The 19,857-nt window shown below is 40.2% G+C and overlaps 1 protein-coding gene across 1 annotated transcript; it reads right to left on the bottom strand.

Annotated features, from left to right (window-relative positions):
- Positions 1-6,546: 6,546 nt before the first annotated feature.
- LOC121998644 (disease resistance protein RPS2-like) lies at positions 6,547-10,077 on the bottom strand. Its single transcript, XM_042553639.1, has 3 exons — positions 8,006-10,077; positions 7,136-7,214; positions 6,547-6,892 (listed from the first exon to the last, which is right to left on the bottom strand). Exons 1-3 carry the CDS (start codon positions 10,064-10,066, stop codon positions 6,750-6,752), a joined length of 2,283 nt encoding a protein of 760 aa, XP_042409573.1. The 5' UTR covers positions 10,067-10,077; the 3' UTR covers positions 6,547-6,749.
- Between the last annotated feature and the right edge of the window lie 9,780 nt (positions 10,078-19,857).

A 19,857-nucleotide genomic window follows, 5' to 3' on the forward strand; every position in this document is an offset into this window, starting at 1 on the left:
CCCCCAGCGGCTGGCACAGCCTCCGGTGGCCACCGCCTCTTACTCTCTAGCGGTTAGTGCCGCTTCCGGCGGCCATGGCAACTGCCCACCGCCGCCTCTTCCCGCGTCTAGCGCAGTACAGCCGTCGCCGCTGTCTCTCCCAGCAGCTGCCACCACTTCTTGTGGCCTTACATGCGACTCTGGAGTACCCACAGGAGACTCCGATGACTCTACAGCCGGTGCCCACTGTTTGCTGCGCAGATCTAACCATTGTTGGATGTCGGTCATCGAGCCGTTCTATTTCGTTTCGTATCGTTATCACGTTTGTGAGTTATTAGTATTATCCGGCCTGCGCGCCGTTGTCGCATTCCAGCCTGCGAGCCGAGGTCATATGCCGGCCGTGTCGCCGTCGTATTTCGATTGTGTGCCACCTTTAAATTCAGGCCATATTCGGCTCAGCATCGTCACCTCCGGACCCAGTTCCTCTTCGGTCGGTTCAGAGGCATCCACCCTTCCGGGTCACGACGACTCGATCAGCATCGCGACCAACTCACCCATCCATTCGATGGCGCCCTCCCGGGGCCAAGGTACGTTCTCGTACTCCTTATTCTTGCATTTATTTCTCTATTATTATCTGGCTGCTCATATGTTCGCGAGACCCACCTCGAGTATCGAGGTACCAGGAATCGGGGCAACCCGGTCGTTGGTTGCAGGTGTTGTTGACCAGAAGACTTCGGACGACTTGGTCAACATAGAGGACAGCTCACCATCCGGGTCATGGAGATGCGGTCAACCTTCCAGACATGTAATTCCGGCATCCCCGTCTTCCTAGATTCCCGACAGGATCAAAGATCTTTTATTTTTGATGCTTGTGACGGTCACCAACCACCGTGGCTCCGAGAGTTCCTAGCTTCGACAAGCAAGTCATCGATGAGGTCAGAAGAATCGCTCCAACGAGCACTCAAACGCCTTAAGCGCACCTATGTTTGTAGTGAGACTCCTTGTTGAGCAAAAGGTGTGATAAAATTCATTCTAGACGATTCAGTATTTGTATCGTAGGCCCCGATTAGATACCGTAATCTATTAGTGACCTTCAGGCACCTCTTATGTGTGGAACACTCGTAGGAGTCGTCTGTGGGGACGGATTTTGTCTTATGCAGAATTCATACTCGTTTTTGAGAAAATTTAGTCAACATTGACTTCAAAAGACAAGTACCTCGAGTCGCTATACTGGTACCGGACAACAGAGAGGGATTGTCGCCGCCTGGAGACGCTCTAGTACACTATAACGCCCGCCCCTCCTGCTAGTAGGGCGGGGTTACTTTACTTAACCATTACTATTGCGGAAACATACATGCATATTAAAATTTCTTTCGAAAGTAAAACAGTAGAAATATCCTGAAGTCATGCGGGACAATAACATAATACACTTAGTTCATGTCAACATAACAAAATAACATAAGCAGGTTTTTTATTTATCTTAGCCGAGCCACCACCACACACATCTCCTTGCCTCTCCTGCAGCTCCCTTAGGTCATCCATTCTTTGCCTTTATCTGTGGTACAAGGAAAGTAAGCTATAAACACACAGGCTTAGTAAGATCTTTTCCTACTCACAAAATCTATATATCAAGCATAAACATATAAACATATAATCATGGAAATATGATCATCTAACATCATATGGTGAATACATAGCATCATAACATATTATCTCATAAAGAACATCATGCTATGTCCTATCATAAATCATCATGTCATATAAATCATAAGAGCATAGCATGTCATATCATAAATCATAACATCATGCTATTATCATATCATAAATCATCATGTCACATAAATCATAAGAGCATAATATGTTATATCATAAATCATAAAGAACATCATGCTATATCATATCATAAATCATCATGTCACATAAATCATAAGAGCATAGCATGTCATATCATAAATCATAAAGAACATCATGCTATATCATATCATAAATCATCATGTCATATAAATCATAAGAGCATAGCAAGTCATATCATAAATCATATCATGCAAGATGTCTTTTAAAACATGTGTCATGTCATATGCAAGATGTCTTAAAACATATCATATAGTACTTGAACATAATATCATCATGAGGGTCCGGCTTGTACCACATACATACATAAATATGCGCAATCCCTAGGACAGGGTAGCTAGCCCCGAACCTACTAGGGATCTAGGTCCGTACTACGACCGTCGGCCTAGGGGCGTACTAAAGAGTTCATCCCTTTACTAGACTCGTTCATAGTCCGTCGGCCTAGGGGCGCTTATGGAGTCCACCCTTGGTACAAGCCATACAAAGTAAAATAGCATATCATGGTTCATGTCATAACATAGCATATCATATCTTATCATATCATGAAGAGTGCTCTTACCCCCCAAAGGGAAGCAACTCTTGGGCCTTCACTTATCATGTCATAAAGAGTGCTCTTAATCCCAACAAGAAGGGAAGCAACTCTTAGGCCTTTGCTTATCATATCATAAAGCATGCATATTTTGGCACATAGCACATCTTAAGAGACATTATTATGCATGGATCATAAGCATACATAAATGAGCATGTTATTTGTCATATCAATAAGCATGTATACTTGAGCACATAGCACATCATAAGAGACATAATCATGCATGGTTCATAGGTATACGTAAATGAACACATCACCTATCATAGAAAAGACATGATCATGCATGGAATCATTAAATAACATCTCTTAATTCATAACGTAGCATGTGAGGCACATCTAGGATCCTAAACCCATAATGGACGAAAGTTCAAGAGTATGAACTTAAACTCTAAACAACATACAAGCATAAGAATCTCATGCTAACTTCATATCATATCACAAGGAAGGTCATAAGCATGTTAATCAAATTTCTAAGCTTTCCTAGGTTTTTATCCTTATCATGGCCGAAGGTTCATGAAGAAGGAAAATAAATTCCAAATAACTTACAAGCATGAATATCAAGCTAACTTCATATTATATCATAAGGAGATTCATGAGTATGCTAGGTTAAATTTTTGGCTTCCTTGAACCCTAAAATTTGTTCATGGCCGAAACCTTCATGAAGAGGAAACCAAGCTCTAAGCAACATGCAAGCATAAATATCTAGCTAAATTCATATCATATCATAAGGAGATTCATGAGCATGCTAGGTTAAAATTTTAGCTTCCTTGAACCCTAAATTTGGATAATAGCCGAAACCTTCATGAAGAGGAAACCAAGCTCTAAGTAACATGCAAGCATAAATATCTAGCTAAATTCATATCATATCATAAGGAGATTCATGAGCATGCTAGGTTAAAATTTTAGCTTCCTTGAACCCTAAATTTGGGTAATGGCCGAAACCTTCATGAAGAGGAAACCAAGCTCTAAGCAACATGCAAGCATAAATATCTAGCTAAATTCATATCATATCATAAGGAGATTCATGAGCATGCTAGATTTAGTTTAAAGCTTTCTTAGACACTAAAATTCTCCATGGCCGAACCATAAAGAACCATGTGTCTAGATTTCAAGCAACATCAAAACATGATAACCCTAAGTTAGCTTTATATCATATCCTAAGGAGAGTCATGAACATGTTAGACTAAGTTTCAAGCTCTCCTAGGCCTTTCATTCACATCATGGCCGAAACCCTATAGTGTAATACCACTAGGTTCCAACACATACAAGCATGCAAACACTTAGAATCTTTCATACCATTTCATAAAGAAAATCATGAGCATGATAACCTAAATTTTTAACCTCTCTTAATCCATTATTTCAAGTCTTGGCCGAACACTTTATGAGTATGACATTAAGTTTTAAGCAACATACAGGCATAAGGACACCAAACCAATCTCTTATTATAGCATACATATCATAAGGACATAGTGAACATGGTTAGTTTAGGTCTTAAGCTTTCCTAGGTCCTTCACCTATACTTGGCCGAAAGTTCACAATTATAGATCTAGGTTTTAAGTAAACATACAACATAAGAACATTAACTAGCTTCTTATACTAGGGTACTTATCATAAGGACATAATGAACATGCTTATTTAGGTCTTGAACTTCCCTAATCCTTTTATTCATGACTTGGCCGAACACCATAGGAGCATGAAATTAAGTTTCAAGCAACATACAAGCATAAGAACACCAAACTAATCTCTTATCATAGCATACATATCATAAGGATATAGTGAGCATGGTTAGTTTAGGTCTTAAGCTTTCCTAATTCTTTCATCTACACTTGGCCTAAAGTTCAACCTTGTGACCCTAGGTTTTAAGCATTCTAATCTTATGGAAAACATAAACAACTTGTACCACAGGTGAGGGGATACTTACCTCCTTTCGCTTGTTGATCCTAAAGAAAGTGGTACCCTTGTGAGGAGGAAGAAGGAGCTTCTCTTCCTAGTTCTCCCTTTTGTTTTCTCTTTCTTGTAAGGAGTAAACCTTGAGACTCCTTCTTAGGAATTAGTTTCCTTGGAGAGAAAACCTTAGCTTGGTTTTTAGAAATGAGGGAGAGAGGGCTCTATGTCTCGGTGGAGAAGGAAGAAGGAGAAAGAAGGAGGAGGAAGAAGAAGGAGGAAGAATTAACAACTTTCTTTTCTTCTCTCAATCCTATTTATTTCTCATGTAAATGAAATATGTCTTCATTCATCCCCTTAACCCCTCTATCTCTACCCTCTCTTAATTCCCACGAAATTAGAGGAAAAGAAAGGAAGGAAAGCAACTTGGCTTTTGCTTGCTTCTTTCCTTAACCAACAGGAAGAGGAGGTAAGCTACTTGATTTTCTCTTATTCCTTTATTTAGCTATCTTCTTACTTTTAACTACAATTTTCATTCTTTTCTATTCATCTATTATTCATTACCCTAGTGGTTGCCATACACCAATTTAACTCTATTATTTGTGAGAAGTTCAAGGTTCAAACATTAACCTCACTTCCTTTTTATTTTATTTTGGTTTCTATTTTCATTTCTCTTTTTCTTTTATTCTAAAGGAAAAATACTCATAGGTATAGCTTATCATTTCATGGGTGTTACATACACGCCCTTCGGCGACACTGCCAGTCGATCAGGAGGCCTTGATACGAACCTATCTTTACTCGAAGTCAAATAACTAGTGCCTTCAAGAGCCATGAGACCCATATGTAAGTTCTTTATTGCCAGTAAGAAGAGGATGAATTATCTTATACAATATAAAACAGCAAACATCTTTCTCCAACAATCGAGCTTTATCAATTACATAATCAAAATATAATGGAATAAAAATAAGTAAGAGAGCCACAAATTTTTACTTAGTTGGCAATCAAAGGATTGCTATTCTAAGAAAAATCAACTCTATAAGAAGATCTCCTTCTCGAATAAAACGTCGGAGGTGGAGAAGTCTCGTACACGGAAATGACGTTCAGAAATGAAAAACAGAAAGAAACTTGTGTTGAATAAGTGAATGGAGAGGAAATGGAAGAGGAAAGAGGCTCCATTGTGAATGAGACTTTAGTCCCACATTAGAAGTTTCAAGGTATTTTTGTTGGTTTCTATTGATTCACATACATTAAGGATGTGAACAAATACATGGGGAGAGACTCTCTTTTATGCATGAGTACGCAAGGATGAATTCCGGACCGGTCAAGATAAAATTTGTCCAAGTGGAACCTACAGCCAGGGATTGCAAATGCAATTGTGTAATTTGAGGTTGCTTAGTGTCAGCTGCAGATGTTTTGGTTTTGAAATGCATTTACTTGTTACAGGAAATAGTTAAACATCAGACTCAGACTGTCCACTTAGTTATTTTACGGATTATCTTCACTGTGATTCTTATTTTTCATAAGAGCAATGATATGTTCAAACAAAAAAATTCAAGAAAAAATTCAAGAATAGACATATAAAGTCATAACCCATCATTTTATTTTTTATAGGTCCCATGATAGACATATAAAGTCATAACTCACCATTTTATTTTTTATAGGTCCCATAACTTTATGTGTCTATTCTTAAATTTTTCCTTAAATTTTTTTTATTGAGCATATCATTTTTCTTTTTATAATGATGGGTGTTTTGTTTTGTTAGTCGATGATTATTGCCAGTTCCATTAGTGAATATATTTTATATTATATTTTAAAGTTTCTATCTAACTCAAAATTCAGGTTCTCATGGTTTAATTTCCTATTGATATATTGTTAAGAAAAATAGATCTCTTTTAATAAATCAATTGATTTATCTTTAGCTCTTGTTTTGTATTGTCGTACATTGTTTTTCTCCTTTAAAAACAATATGTCCAATTAATCTTATTAATTATATTTTAGCAAATTAATTACGCGTTGGAGAAATACCAAATTTTATCAAAAATAGTACAGTATTGCTTTGTACAAAAACAACATGAACTTTTTTTTTTATTAAAGTTTTATGTTTCTGTTTTTTTTCTTCTAATTAACTAAATTTAGATTTTCTATTTTTCTATAAAAAATTAAAAGCAAAACAGCTTAATAAATAAATTATATATATATATATATATATATATATATATATATATATATATATATATATATATATATTTCAAGGTTTTGTTTTACATAAAATAACTTCAAATTTAAAATTATATCATATATGTGCTAGTACTAATAAATTTTATTATAAATTAAAATATACTATTAATATTATTGAATTATATTATATACAAATTATAAAATATAAATTAAATACTATCAAATTAATTTATTTTAAATTTAAACATGAACAAGAAATCACAATGCCTCAGCCGCCAGTGGTGCCAACGCTGATGAGTTCCACCTGACCTATATTTCTTTGAAGTCTATTCATTAGTGTCGCCCCGTCGACTCCGTCACCCACCACGGTCAAATGGCACGTACTCGAGTCCAGCCGTACTTGTATTACTCCTGTGACCATAACGACGACAACTAATTATGGAATAGAAGCATGATCCTAGCTCCAAATGAAAAAGAATAAACTAATTAAATAATTTAATTAGTAATTTGAAATATAATTTTACAGCACGGGAAGGAAGATACAAGGACAAAGGCAAATTCATACCCACCTATTTCAGTAGTCAATCGTTAATATAATTGTTATATTTAGAATGGAACAAATGAATATAGATCAGGAATGAAATGGATGATTACCAGGAACTTCAATAACAGTCTTGAAAATTCTAGATTTAGCTTTAGGTAACTTCACGCCCAATTTCAACACAATTACGTCCTGAAAAACAGAAGCAACAACAAATTAAAATCAACATCTAATTAATTTAAAGAAATTAAGAATTGTGGATCAAATCTGGTCTCTCTATCAATCTATCTATATATATATCTTAACAAAGAAAACGATTGTGAATGTTCAGAAATGAGGATATCAGATAGCACTTGATAAGTTGTTGTTAATAACAAATGAGTAATATACTAGTAAAGATGTGAAATGTATCATAAAGGTGCCAAGCATGTCTTCCATTCGATGATCTGTTTTACTTGATGGGTATTTTACACATACTCACCTATCACAAAGGATTTGGCTTAATTGGTTCCGTTGAACCAGACCAGACTGGCCGGTTCAATCTAATTCTAAGAACCCTGATCATGAGGTAATCAAGAAAAGACATGACACTGAAAGGTTCCCTAGTTATTTATTTTGGAACAAATACTCCATTTGCTAACATATGAACAAAGAGAACTTAAAAGAGGAAAATGAACTGTTCTTTAAGATTGCTTAAACCACTTTCTTCATCATAATGCGAAACAAAATCAACTATGTTTGCATGGATTTGGATAGGTATAGATTATGTCTCCTTGTTTATTTACAAAATTTCCTTACATGGCTTTTTGTTCACAAAATTAATAATCATGTACTTTTGTAATACACTATAACAAAGTTTAAGTACCTTCACTCAGGCATTTTCAGACATAGAGATGGTAATTTTCAAAAAGTGTTGTTTCTTACTAAAGTATATATGAAAAAAAAGAAAGATTTGCATGCTTTTGTTCATAAAAAATACTTACGAAACCAAACTTGATATAGGGGAAGAGTGAATTCTTGTCATTGACATCCTCCCATTGGATATTTTCCCACCAATCCTTTTGGCAAAATATACCTTTTAATTTATTTTGACAAATCTCAGCCCCAAACGGCAGCTTTCTAAGTTCTGGACATGAGCTTACATATAGCTGCTCCAAGTAGGGGAAGGTTAGCGGCTGCCGTGCGATGCAATTCAATGAAGGCAATCGAGTCAAAGAGAGTAAGCGTAAGCCGATGCTAGAGTTGGCGGAACTTCCAACACAATTTATCAATTCTTCCATCTCACCACAATTTGATACTTTCAAGACATTAAGGTTTGGTAGATGAAGAACCCAGTTGATGTTTCTCAACATTTTGCAATCAAAAATGTTCAATTCGTGAAGATTAGGAAATATCGTTTGATGCTCAACTACTTTCCAAGTGATTTCCTGTAAATCATCGATAGTTATGAGCGTCATATACCTCAAACATTCAAGGCCTTCTTCATGATCCTTGTTGCTCTGAGCAACTGTTAATTCACCACCTGTCGTGACATCTACAATCTCTAGTCGTTCAAGACCCTGCCTTGTGTTGTGGCTACTCATGATGCTCTCGAATAGTTGGCTTGGATAAGCCAAGTCTCTCATGCTTTGTAGTTGGAGTTTCCATCTAGATAATTGCGGTAGAGAGCCCAACCGTTCAAGATCTATCATTGAGTGCAAGGTAATTCCAATGTATTTCCGGCACCCTTTAAATCCTTCTAGCTCATCCAAGTTAGCATACTTGCTCTCGTATAAATCCAACAATTTGAGCAAAGCTATGTTGGACATTGTTCCCTTGGGTACTTTGGCAAGACGCTTAGTTCCTACCAAAAGCAAGTACTTGAGTTTGGCAAGGCTACTCAACTCTACTGGCAATGCTTTGATTGGGGTGAAGTTCAAGTTTAGATATTGGAGCTCAGATAACATGTTGATTTCCCTCGGAAGATCTGTGATGTTTGTACCTGAGAGATCCAAGAAGGCCAAAACAGGTAAAGCTTTGAAAAATGGCTCAGGAATTAAGTCTAGCTTAGGGTTCTGTTGGAGCATGAGCATGGAAAGTTTAGGAAAAGTGAGAGTCTGCCTTGGCAAAGAACTCAAATTATTATGCATGAATGATGCTCGCTCTACCACTTGCCATTGCTCATTCTCTAGTTCCAATTGATTCAATCTAGCACGTGCCTTAACAATCCACCTGTGTTGATTGGATCCACAATCTGAAGCCATCCAAAGAGCCATGTCTCGGATCACATCATGCATCTTGATCCTTGTCGCACCATTCTTATTAACGAGCTCTAACAAACATGCAAATGTAAGAGTCTCGATATGAGAGTGCCCTCGGTCGAATGCTTTATTGATCGAGTCAAACTCATCAATCAGGCCAAGACCTATCCAACATTGTATTAGTTCATCTTTGTCGATTTCAAAATCTTCAGGCCACAAAGAGCAGCACAATAGGCGGGCTCTTATGTTGTCATCTTCCAGACTATCATAGCTAAGTTTAAAGGCACCAAACATAGGATCTCGTTCTTTCATACCTGTGACTTCTGGCATCTGTGATTTCTTCAGTTGCACGAGAGCATCATTCCAAGCTTCTCTTGACCTCTTTGCGGACATGGCTCGGCCGACGGTGATGAGAGCAAGGGGCACACCAGCACACTCTTTAGTAATTTCTTTTGCTAGTTGATTAATTTGTCGCTCTGAGTTGATTACATCTTCACGTGCATACTTCAAAAAGAGTTCCCATGCTTCATCAGATGACAAACCTTTCACTTTTTTTATCACGTTAGCACTCATTCCAGTGCATACTTGCTCGTAGCGTGTCGTGAAAACTATCACCTTGCGCTTCTTCTCCATGCCACGCTTAGGAGGTTGCATACCCAACATGACAACTTCATAGGATTGCCAAATGTCATCAAGAAACAACAAGCAATTTTTTTCCTTTAAGAAGTTGTGTAGCTTATAAGCACGATCATCTTCACTCTCATCATCTTCAAGATTCAGTCCTACCTTCTTAGCCAGATCCATCTGAAGTTTTTGCAATTTGCATCCTTTTGAGGCCACAATCCAGACGACATGCTCAAAATTGAGCTTGGAGGTCTCTTCATGGTTGTTGATGAGCGTCGTCTTTCCTATCCCCCCATGCCGTAGATGCCTATAACCGTGACATTTTCATCCTTAATCTGGTTCACAATCTGGATCACATCTGACTGCATCCCGACGATATTATTTGAAATGGGAAGCTCCACTGCAGGCGGCGGCGGCAGCCTTGCGGCAACCCTAGAAACATCCACTCGGCTAATCAACTCCTTCGCCTCCTCCAGCTTCTTGGTGACCCTCCAATTGATGGCGACGCAATTCCACGACCAGCCTCCGAGGCACCGCATCGCCCCGTAGTCCTGTTGGATGGCGGCGACCTCCGTATATACAAACGCCTCGGCCTCGCGCTTCCACAGTCGAGCTTCTGCGGTGGCGGTTTTCCCGTCGCGCTCAGCCTCATCGATAGCCCGGTCGACGTCTACCAGTTTGGCCTTCAATCGCTCCGCGTCTCTGCCCAAGTCTTCGACACGAGATCGAGGCCTGGCGAGGAAGATCGAAGCTGCATCCCATATCTTGTTTAGGATTTGCCCGATGCCAACGGAGGGAATCATGGCGATCGAGGCGAAACAGAGAATGCTTGGATCGCAATCAGTGGAGACGGAATTGGGAAGAGGAATATTACTGAAACTTCAGCAATCGAGAAGCGCATTAGGAAAGGGTATTAGGTTGTGGACTTGAAGTCAACGGACAGGCCGGCATGCTGAGCTGTGGTGTGTTGTCATGTGTTATTTTTCAGTATTTTATTTGTTTAAAATAATTTTTTTAAAAAATAATAAAGTATTTCTTATTGACACAATTATTAAAAATGCATTTAAAAAAAAACTGAAAACACCCTACCATATTTCGTATATTTTTTAATCTAAAATATCAATAAATTAATTCGATTTAATAAATAAATATACATAAAATACTTTTATATTAATTTTTTAAATTTAATTAAAATTATTTAAACGTGAAAAAAATCACTCTGACGTCATTAAAATTAAAATTATTGTCTATTATAATTTCACAACAACAGTTATTATTATTATTATTATTATTATTATTATTATTATTATTATTATTATTATAGGAATAGAGACATAATAGATTCCTTCAAATAATATAGTGAAATTTCTTCTTTAGGGATTGGATGAATATTACAAAGCAATCTTATGAAGAACTATTTAGTGATAACTTTGCGTCTCGTAAAGTAATCTTATGAAATTGCGGGGCAATAATTCTACATCCCATAGAGTAATTTTATGAAGAATCGCCTAGCAATAACTCTGCATCTTGTAGAGTAATCTTATAAAATTTGTGGGGGCAATAAGTCTGCGTTCCGTAGAGTAATCTTAGAGGATTTCGTCAAGCAATGACTCTGTGTTCCGTAGAGTAATTTTATGGGATTTCATCGAGTAATGATTTTGCATTCTACATAGCAATCTTAGGATTTCATCGAGCAATAACGCTACGTTTCACAGAATAATTTTATAAAGAATCGTTGAGCAATAAATCTACGTTCTGCATAGTAATCTTATGAAGTTTCATTGAGAAATAGTCTTGTATTTCACAAAATAATCTTATAAAGGCAATGACATTGAGGTGCCCAGAATAATGTTATTAAGTGAGTCCTTCATTATCAAATTATTGATTATCAATAAGTGGTGATCACCAAATAGAAAATGTCTGAGGTGTTTTCTTTGATCCCTTTCCATCTTATGTGCTGATTGATGATTGGTAAAATAAGTGATGAATGTCAGGATAGTTCCCTTAATTTCTTCTTCATAATATATGACAATTAGTGAGTGGTGAATGGATAATGATCGTCAAAGGTGGTTTCCTTAGAACCCTCCTCACTTTATATGGTGGTCAAGGATTGGAAGCATGATAATGAAGCATTAGAAGCTGCGTTCTCACTAATATAGACAGGAAGAAGTGGAGAGGCGTAAGGACGGGTGATATGGAGATTCTTTTCTGACAACTATATAAGCACCTCGGACAGTAACTTCGAGGTACGATGATTTTCTTCAAGTAGCAAAGGCACTTTTTCTTTTTCAAGTTCTTTTTCTTCTTTCTTTGCTTTTCATCTTTCTCAGTAAATTACTAACTTGAGCATCGAATGGGTCGCGCTAAATGAGTCGGCTCGACTCTAATCTGTGTTACCGTCTCAAAGCCACGAAGCAATATGAGAAAAAAGAACTTGCTAAGAAGGAGCCAAAGAGAGTGGGAAAAGGAGCCATCAAATTGGCATTGTATGTGGGAAACTCTTACAAAAAGCTACTATGACACGATCTGGGAAAGCGACAATGGAAGATTTGTTGAGATATTTGGTTGGGTCTTCCCAACCTTCACTACCTAATCTTAATGTAGGTAGTTGGGATTCGAGATTATCTAAGAAAATCTTGTGTTTGGCGGCGACACTTTTATAAGAAATTTAACGACCTGAGGATAACCCTCGCCCATCTAGAGGGAAAGAAACACTGCCTACTGAAAGACCCCCGATTATTACTCTTGTCTCACCTAGTTCTAGAGGGGTTATTTCTAAATATCGACATGATAAATGGCTAGTCATCAACACACCTGTTGTTCCATCACCAATGGTGCCTCATCCGAATAATAATTTGCTAGAGGAAGATCATATTCGTATTTCCTATTCTAAAAGAATTATCGCATTGTAGATCCCCTTTTCTAAGGAGATCTTACGAGAAGATTTACCACGTCATTTCTTACATCTCATGTTGCGGAATATAAAGATTCTTTATATACGAAGGATTACCTATGCCATTTCGAAAATACAACAGTACTTTATCAATACTCTAGAGGAGTTAAGTGTCATGTCTTTCTAACCACTTTAGTTGGACCGACACAACAATGGTTTAGTGCATTAAAATCAATAACTATCTCTTCTTTTGATGAGTTCACTACCTTATTTTTACGGCATTTCTCCAACTCTAAGCGGTACATTCCGAACCCCCCCCCCCCCCCCCTCAGCTTATTTAATCACAAGCAACTCTGAGACAATAAGTGATAGGACCTTTGCATTTGGCTAGAGGGGGGGTGAATAACCTTTCTTCGATTTTTCACCTACAACTTGTTAGCGGAAGCAAATACAAATAAAGGAAAGACAAGAAAACAATGTTAACTCCTTGGTCTCCACCTCCTTGAGGTGACTAATCCAAGGCACACACCCACATAATGAAGCTCCACTATAAACTTCTCCTTCTCGAATCACAACCGAAGGTGGAGAAACCCTTACACGATTTTCTCTTCCTCTTTACAAAATGAGATCTAGGATTGGGAGAAAGAGGATTAGAATCTGTAGACTTTAAGATCACTTGATGATCACTTTTTCAGTTTTGAACAGTTGTTTTTGGCTCTCAGCTTTAAGAACTGCTTTTATAGTTTCTCCTGATATCAGTTGACTGATGGACTTCAACGACACTTAAGATTTTGAGAGATTTTCAGTTGCTAGCCCATAACGATCATCTACCAGTCGACTGGTGCTGGTACCAGTCGACTGGTACCCGATTCCAAACAGCCTGCCGACATTCTGTTTATTTTGTGTCTTGGTACCAGTCGACTGGTGTGTGTACTAGTCGACTGATACCTTATATCTTTTGAGATCACAGTATTTTTATAGTTTTGAGACTTACATTACTTTACATATTTGAATTACTTTCTCAGCTTAGACTTCATGCCTCCAAGCACCTTCCATCAGCCTTGCACCCTTAGGATGCTTCCGTCTCCACGACTCCTCATCCTTGCGTTTACCTTCAAGGCCTCCAAGCACCTTCCATCAGTCTTGCGCCCTTAGGATGCTTTCGTCTCCACGACTCCTCATCCTTGCACTTGCCTTCAAGGGCTACCTTTGACTTTGTCATGCTAAGTCACATTTTTGCCAAAAGGTCACACCTCCTGGACTTCCCTTGCCAAGTCTTAATATCTGCTCACTCAACATTTATGTTAAATCACAATTAACGCCTAACTTAAACTTATTTAACCAAACATCAACAATGAGTAATGTCTTGAGCAAGATTGCTCCAACAATATGTTCAACGATATACTAGGGCAGCTCGTAAAATTCCATCCACAGTTCTAGAGATATTAACAAGAACTTTTGTACAAGGGCTCTAAGAGGGAGATTTCTTTCGTTCTCTATCAAAAAAAGCCTCCAACAGATTATGATGCAACCCTGGTACGAGTAGAAAAATATATAAATGTTGAAGGAGATTTCTTTCATTCTCAGGTCTAAGACCGGTGGAGATACTCTGGTCCGAGACCGGTGGCGATACTTTGGTCTGAGACCGGTGGAGATACTCATGTCCAAGGCCGGTGGTGATACTCTTGTCCAAGGCCGGTGGTGATACTCTGGTCTGAGACTAGTAAAGATACTTTGGTCTGAGACCAATGGTGATACTCTAGTCCAAGACCAATGGAGATAATTCGACCCCGAATGAGGGAGGTTGAGCACTGAAGAGGATATGTAGATAGAGATACTTTGGTCTGAGGCCAGTGACGATACTCTGGTCCGAGACCAGTGGAGATACTCTGGTTCGAGATTGGTGGAGATACTTCGGTTCAAGACTAGTGGTGATACTTTGGTTCGAGACCGGTGGAGATACTTTAGTTTGAGACTGATGGCGATACTCTGGTCCGAGAACGGTGGAGATACTCCTATTCGAGACCTATGACGATAGCTCGACCCCGAACGAGGGAGATTGGACCCTAATATCAATGGAAGTAGAACTCGTAGTAATATGAGGGAGCAAAGCCCGTAGCACACCTAATCGGAGAACTGAGTACCTAATCCTTGATCAGAGAGTGAGGCCCCTAATCTGTGATTAGAGAACTAGACCTCTAGATCCTAATTAGGGAATTGTACCACTAGTCTCTGATCGAGGAGTTGTGCCCCTAGTCTCTAATCGAGGAGTTGTGCCCCTAGTTTCTAATCGGGGAGTTGTGCCCCTAGTGTCCGATCAAGGATCTAGGGTCCTAGTCTTTGATCATAAAACTATGCTCTTACTCTCTTATCGAGATGTTATAGTAAAGAGGGAGCAGAGCCCGTAGTGTACCTGATCGAGGAGTCCTGCCAACCGACTGAGGATCTGTCTCGGTTCCTCGATTTCCAAATACCCGTGGAGTCGGGGAAAAGTATAATAGAAAACTAACCTGTCGATCAACTGAGTATCTGACTCAGTCCCTCGACTTCCAAACAGCCGTAGAGTCGGGGAGAGAAATAAAAGAAAAACTAACTTGTTAATGGGCTGTTGATCCGACTCGATCCCTCGACTCCCGAATATCCATGGAGTGAGGGGAGAATATAATGTGTACGTCAAAATACTCAAATGTTGTTTCTTACTAAGTATATAAGGAAAAAGAAAGATTTGCATGCTTTTGTTCATAAAAATTACTTACCCTAGTAGATTTGAAATAAGGGAAGAGAGCATTCTTGTCATTGATATCCTCCCACTCGATATGTACCCACCAATATGTCTCACCAGATATACCTTTTAATTTATTTTGATAAATTTCAGCCCCAAATGGTAGCTTTCTTAAGTTTTGACATAAGCTTACATATAGCCGCTCCAAGTAGGGGAAGGTTTAGTAGTTGCCGTGAGATGTAATTCAATTTAGGCAATCCAGCCAAAGACAGTAAGTGTAAGATAATGCTAGAGTTGGTAGAACTTCCAACACAACTTGATGCGGTGATAAGGAGGAGTCTACCTGACACAAGTAAATGTCTACCTGGCACGAGTCAATTGTCATGGTGTAGGTCAAAATCAAGGCGGTCAATGCCAGGGCTTAAGCAAGGCTCAACCGCACTCGACCGGGAAGCGGCTTATCGGCCAATCGATAGGATCATTGTCCGGTCGGCCTTCTGAGTAAACTAGTGTGGTCAACCCGGTAGATAGGAAAGCAAGCTGAGCGGGCTCGGAGCCCGAGCCAAACAAGCCACCCATCCAGCTCTAGGTACAACGTTGGCATTATACATATACTGAACCGATAAGACCATAAAAGAGGAAAAGACGGATAATTAATAAGGGGAAGAGAAAACAAAAAAAACACTCCATCTATAATTAAATAAGAAGAAGCCAAGACAAAGATATTTTCTATCGGTAATTAATATCATTAAAATAGGGAAAGATGGAGGGTCATCAAAAAAGGTATAAACGGGGATGTCAGGTATGAAAAAAGACAAGAATAATCTCTTTGTCTCTATTACATTTTTTCTTCTCCTATTTTTGACTTGAGCGTCGGAGGGCCAATGCCTAGGACCCCTTCCCTAGTTTTGGTTTTGTTTTGCAAAAAGGAGCGAGGTCTTCATCCAATCAGCGGATCCGCTACCTCCCCAGCTGTCCATCTTCACGCCTTTGGACAGGATCATTTTGGCGCCGTCTGTGGGAACATAATCTGCATCCGAATGAGAGGATGGATGACACAAGACGACTCATGATGGTGACACTGACGCAGGAGGAATTTAACATGCTGGTGTAGGCCCAAGTCGCGAAGATGGTGGAGCAATAGCAATACAGGCGTTAGTCAATCGCCAAGCATAGGAGCCTGCAGCCTAAGTGATGGGCCGCCAAGCTAAGCAAGGGGACCGAACGAAACAAATTCTCGCTCAAGAATAGAACAAAAAGCCGATCGGCATGGGGAAGCCCCTAATGCGCCAATTCCATTCCATTGAGCACAATTCTGGGCTCCGTCAGAAGAGAAGTACCGAGCAGATAAAGACCAGAGATCTTCCTCGGATGATGCACTCGCCCGGAAAGCATGAAAGGGAAAAGCGCCAAGGGAAGACGACTTACCCGAGCGGGTCAATCAATAATTTTTGAAGGGGATTCTAAATGACCCTCTGCCAAAGCATTACACCCCATTGACGATTGGGGAGTACAATGGAACGACCGATCCCGATGACCACTTGGCCAAATTTGACAACGCGACCACCCTTCACCAATACACGAACGGGGTGAAATACCGAGTCTTCCTTACATTCTATATGGATTGGTGCAATAGTGGTTCAAATGATTGTCGACCATCTCGATCTATAGCTTCAAGGACTTTTGAGCGACATTTCTACATCACTTCGCTAGTAGTCGCTGCCACCAGAAGACGAGTGTGAATCTATTCTCGCTAAAGCAAGGACCCCGAGAGGCACTGAGGGCCTATATTCAGCGCTTCAATTAGGTGGCGATGGACATTCCAGCGGTCTCCTCAGACATATTAGTGAACGTCTTCACCCAAGAGTTCATCGAAGGAGAGTTCTTCCGATCGCTCATTCAACGACCGTCGAAGGACTTTGGTCATCTCCAAAAGAAGGCCAACAAGTACATTCATGTGAAAGAAGCTCAGGTGGCAAGGAAGAAGGAGACGATCGCCGAGCCCGCAGGAGCATCCGAGCAGCGTCAGTCGAGCAATCATCAACCACCCAAGAGGCTTTGGATGGGAGCCCCACTACCCCACGAGCCTTGGACACAGGTAGTGCAACATGTAGTGGTCGTTCATCCAAAGGCTACAAGGGGCAAGGTATGGACATCGATGTACTGCTCCTTCCACCAGTCGGCGATGCACAACACCCGGGACTGCTACGACCTGGCAGCTAGCAGGCCAGCCTCATGGGAATACCATCAACGATCCCCATCACTTGATCGGCGACAAAGGCGTCGATCGGCTGACCAAAGGGAAGAAGAAAGGAAAATAGCCGAGCCACACCATCATCAGCTTCAACATAGGAGCATAAGTCTCGCCCGAGTCTCCTCCGAACAGAACCGACATTTGGCTCGGGAGGAAGAGAACTGGAGTAACACTGCTTGGGGAGAGATATGGATAATCGCCGGCGGCCCAACTGATGGAGATTCTAACCGTGCAAGGAATTCGCATGCCCAGTGACTCGAGATCTACACTGTTGGCTACAGCAAGGAAAGAGCTGAAGGGCCAGAGATCAGTTTCGGCCCTAGCGATTTGGAGGGAGCAAAAATTCCTCACGATGATGCACTGATCATCCGAGCGGTAATCGCCAACTATACAATCCATAGAACTTTTATTGATACAGGGAGCTCGGTGAATATCATATACAAGAAGGCGTTCGATCAGCTGCAAATCGATCGAAGTGAATTTCCACCGATGACAACCCTGCTCTATTGTTTCACGGGCAATGAAGTGTTGTCGATTGGCTAGACCAAGTTGGCCATCTCACTCAGTGAGGAGCCCCTGAAGAGGACAAGGACCACAAACTTTATTATGGTAGACGCGTCGTCGGCCTATGACATTATATTAGGTCGACCGACGCTCAACAAGTTTTGAGTGGTAGTATCCACTTACTGGCAGAAGATTAAATTTTGGGTGGACGACAAGGTGGGAGAAGTCAAAGGTGACCAATTGGCTGCTCAACGATGCTACATCGAGATGGTCAGATCAGAAGCAAGGACCGCTCGGAAAAACCCGCGCCTGGAGGTGAACACCATCATTGAGAAGCCCCCTACACTAGTTTATGAAGAAAATGAGGAGGTCCAGATCCACTCAAGCCAATCGGAAGTGACCACCTTCATTGTCACCGATCTAGAAAATGACAAAAAGGCAAAACTATCTGTCTGCCTTAGGCGGAATCATGATGTGTTCGCCTGGTCAACCCATGAGCTTTCTAGAATCTCGTTGAGTGTGGCCCAGCACGAGCTACATGTCCGATTGGACGCTCAATCGGTAAAACAGAAGAAAAAGGACTTCAACGCGGAGCAAAATTTAATCATCACAGTGGAGATAGAGAAACTGTTGAAGGCCGGTCATATACAGGAAGTCTAATTTTTGAACTAACTTGTTAATATGGTGTTAGTCTCCAAGCCGAGGAACAAATGACAGGTCTGCATTGACTTCCACGACTTGAATAGGGCATGCCCGAAGGATTACTATCCACTGTCTCGGATAGACCAGATGGTGGACTCTATGGTGGGTTGCGAGCTGATCTGCATGCTCGACACGTATCAAGGCTACGACCAGATAGAAAAAGTCAGCTTTATTATGGCCGATGGAACGTTCTGCTATAATGTCATGTCATTCAGACTGAAGAGCGCGGATGCCACCTACCAGAGGCTCATAAATAAGGTGTTTTAGAAGTAGATCAGTCGCAACCTAGAGGTATACATTGATGACATATTAATAAAGTCAGTCCGAGCTGCTGTTTTATGTGTAGATATCTAAGAAATGTGCCAAACCTTGAGGACATATGGGATGAAGCTTAACTCGAGCAAGTGTCTTTTCAGGGCTAAGAATGGACGTTTTCTCGGATATATCATCACCGAACGGGGAATCAAGGCAAATCTGAGCATGGTAAAGGCCCTGCAAGACATGCCACCACTACACAGTTTGAAGGAGGCTCAACGACTGTCCGAACGAATCACATCATTATCTAGATTCATATCCAAGTCATCTGATCAAAGTTTGCCATTCTTCAAGATACTACGCCGAGCAATAAAATTTCATTGGGATGTGGAGTGTAACCGGAGATTCGAAGAACTCAAGGATTATCTAAATTCCTTGCCCATCTTAGCTAAGCCGACTGTCGGGCAGCCACTCTAGATCTATCTGTCATCCACCGAGTATGCGGTCGGCTTAGCATTAGTTAAGCAGAACAGCCTTGAGCAACAACCTATATATTTTTTAGGCAACATATTGAAAGATGTCGAGTTTCGCTACACCTGTCTTGAAAAGTTGGCTTACGCTTTAGTACTTGCCACCCGAAG

The sequence above is a fragment of the Zingiber officinale genome, chromosome 6A (genome assembly GCF_018446385.1).
Source record: "Zingiber officinale cultivar Zhangliang chromosome 6A, Zo_v1.1, whole genome shotgun sequence".
NCBI classification, from domain to species: Eukaryota; Viridiplantae; Streptophyta; class Magnoliopsida; order Zingiberales; family Zingiberaceae; genus Zingiber; species Zingiber officinale.

Bases quoted from the DNA above. Each gene is read 5' to 3' on its own strand.
- LOC121998644 (XM_042553639.1), bottom strand. From the start codon at position 10,066: ATGGATCTGGCTAAGAAGGTAGGACTGAATCTTGAAGATGATGAGAGT. The intron at 7,215-8,005 runs GTAAGTATTTTT...TCTGTTTTTCAG, and splicing joins CCTATATCAAGTTTGGTTTC to GACGTAATTGTGTTGAAATT. The intron at 6,893-7,135 runs GTAATCATCCAT...TTATGGTCACAG, and splicing joins GACTGTTATTGAAGTTCCTG to GAGTAATACAAGTACGGCTG.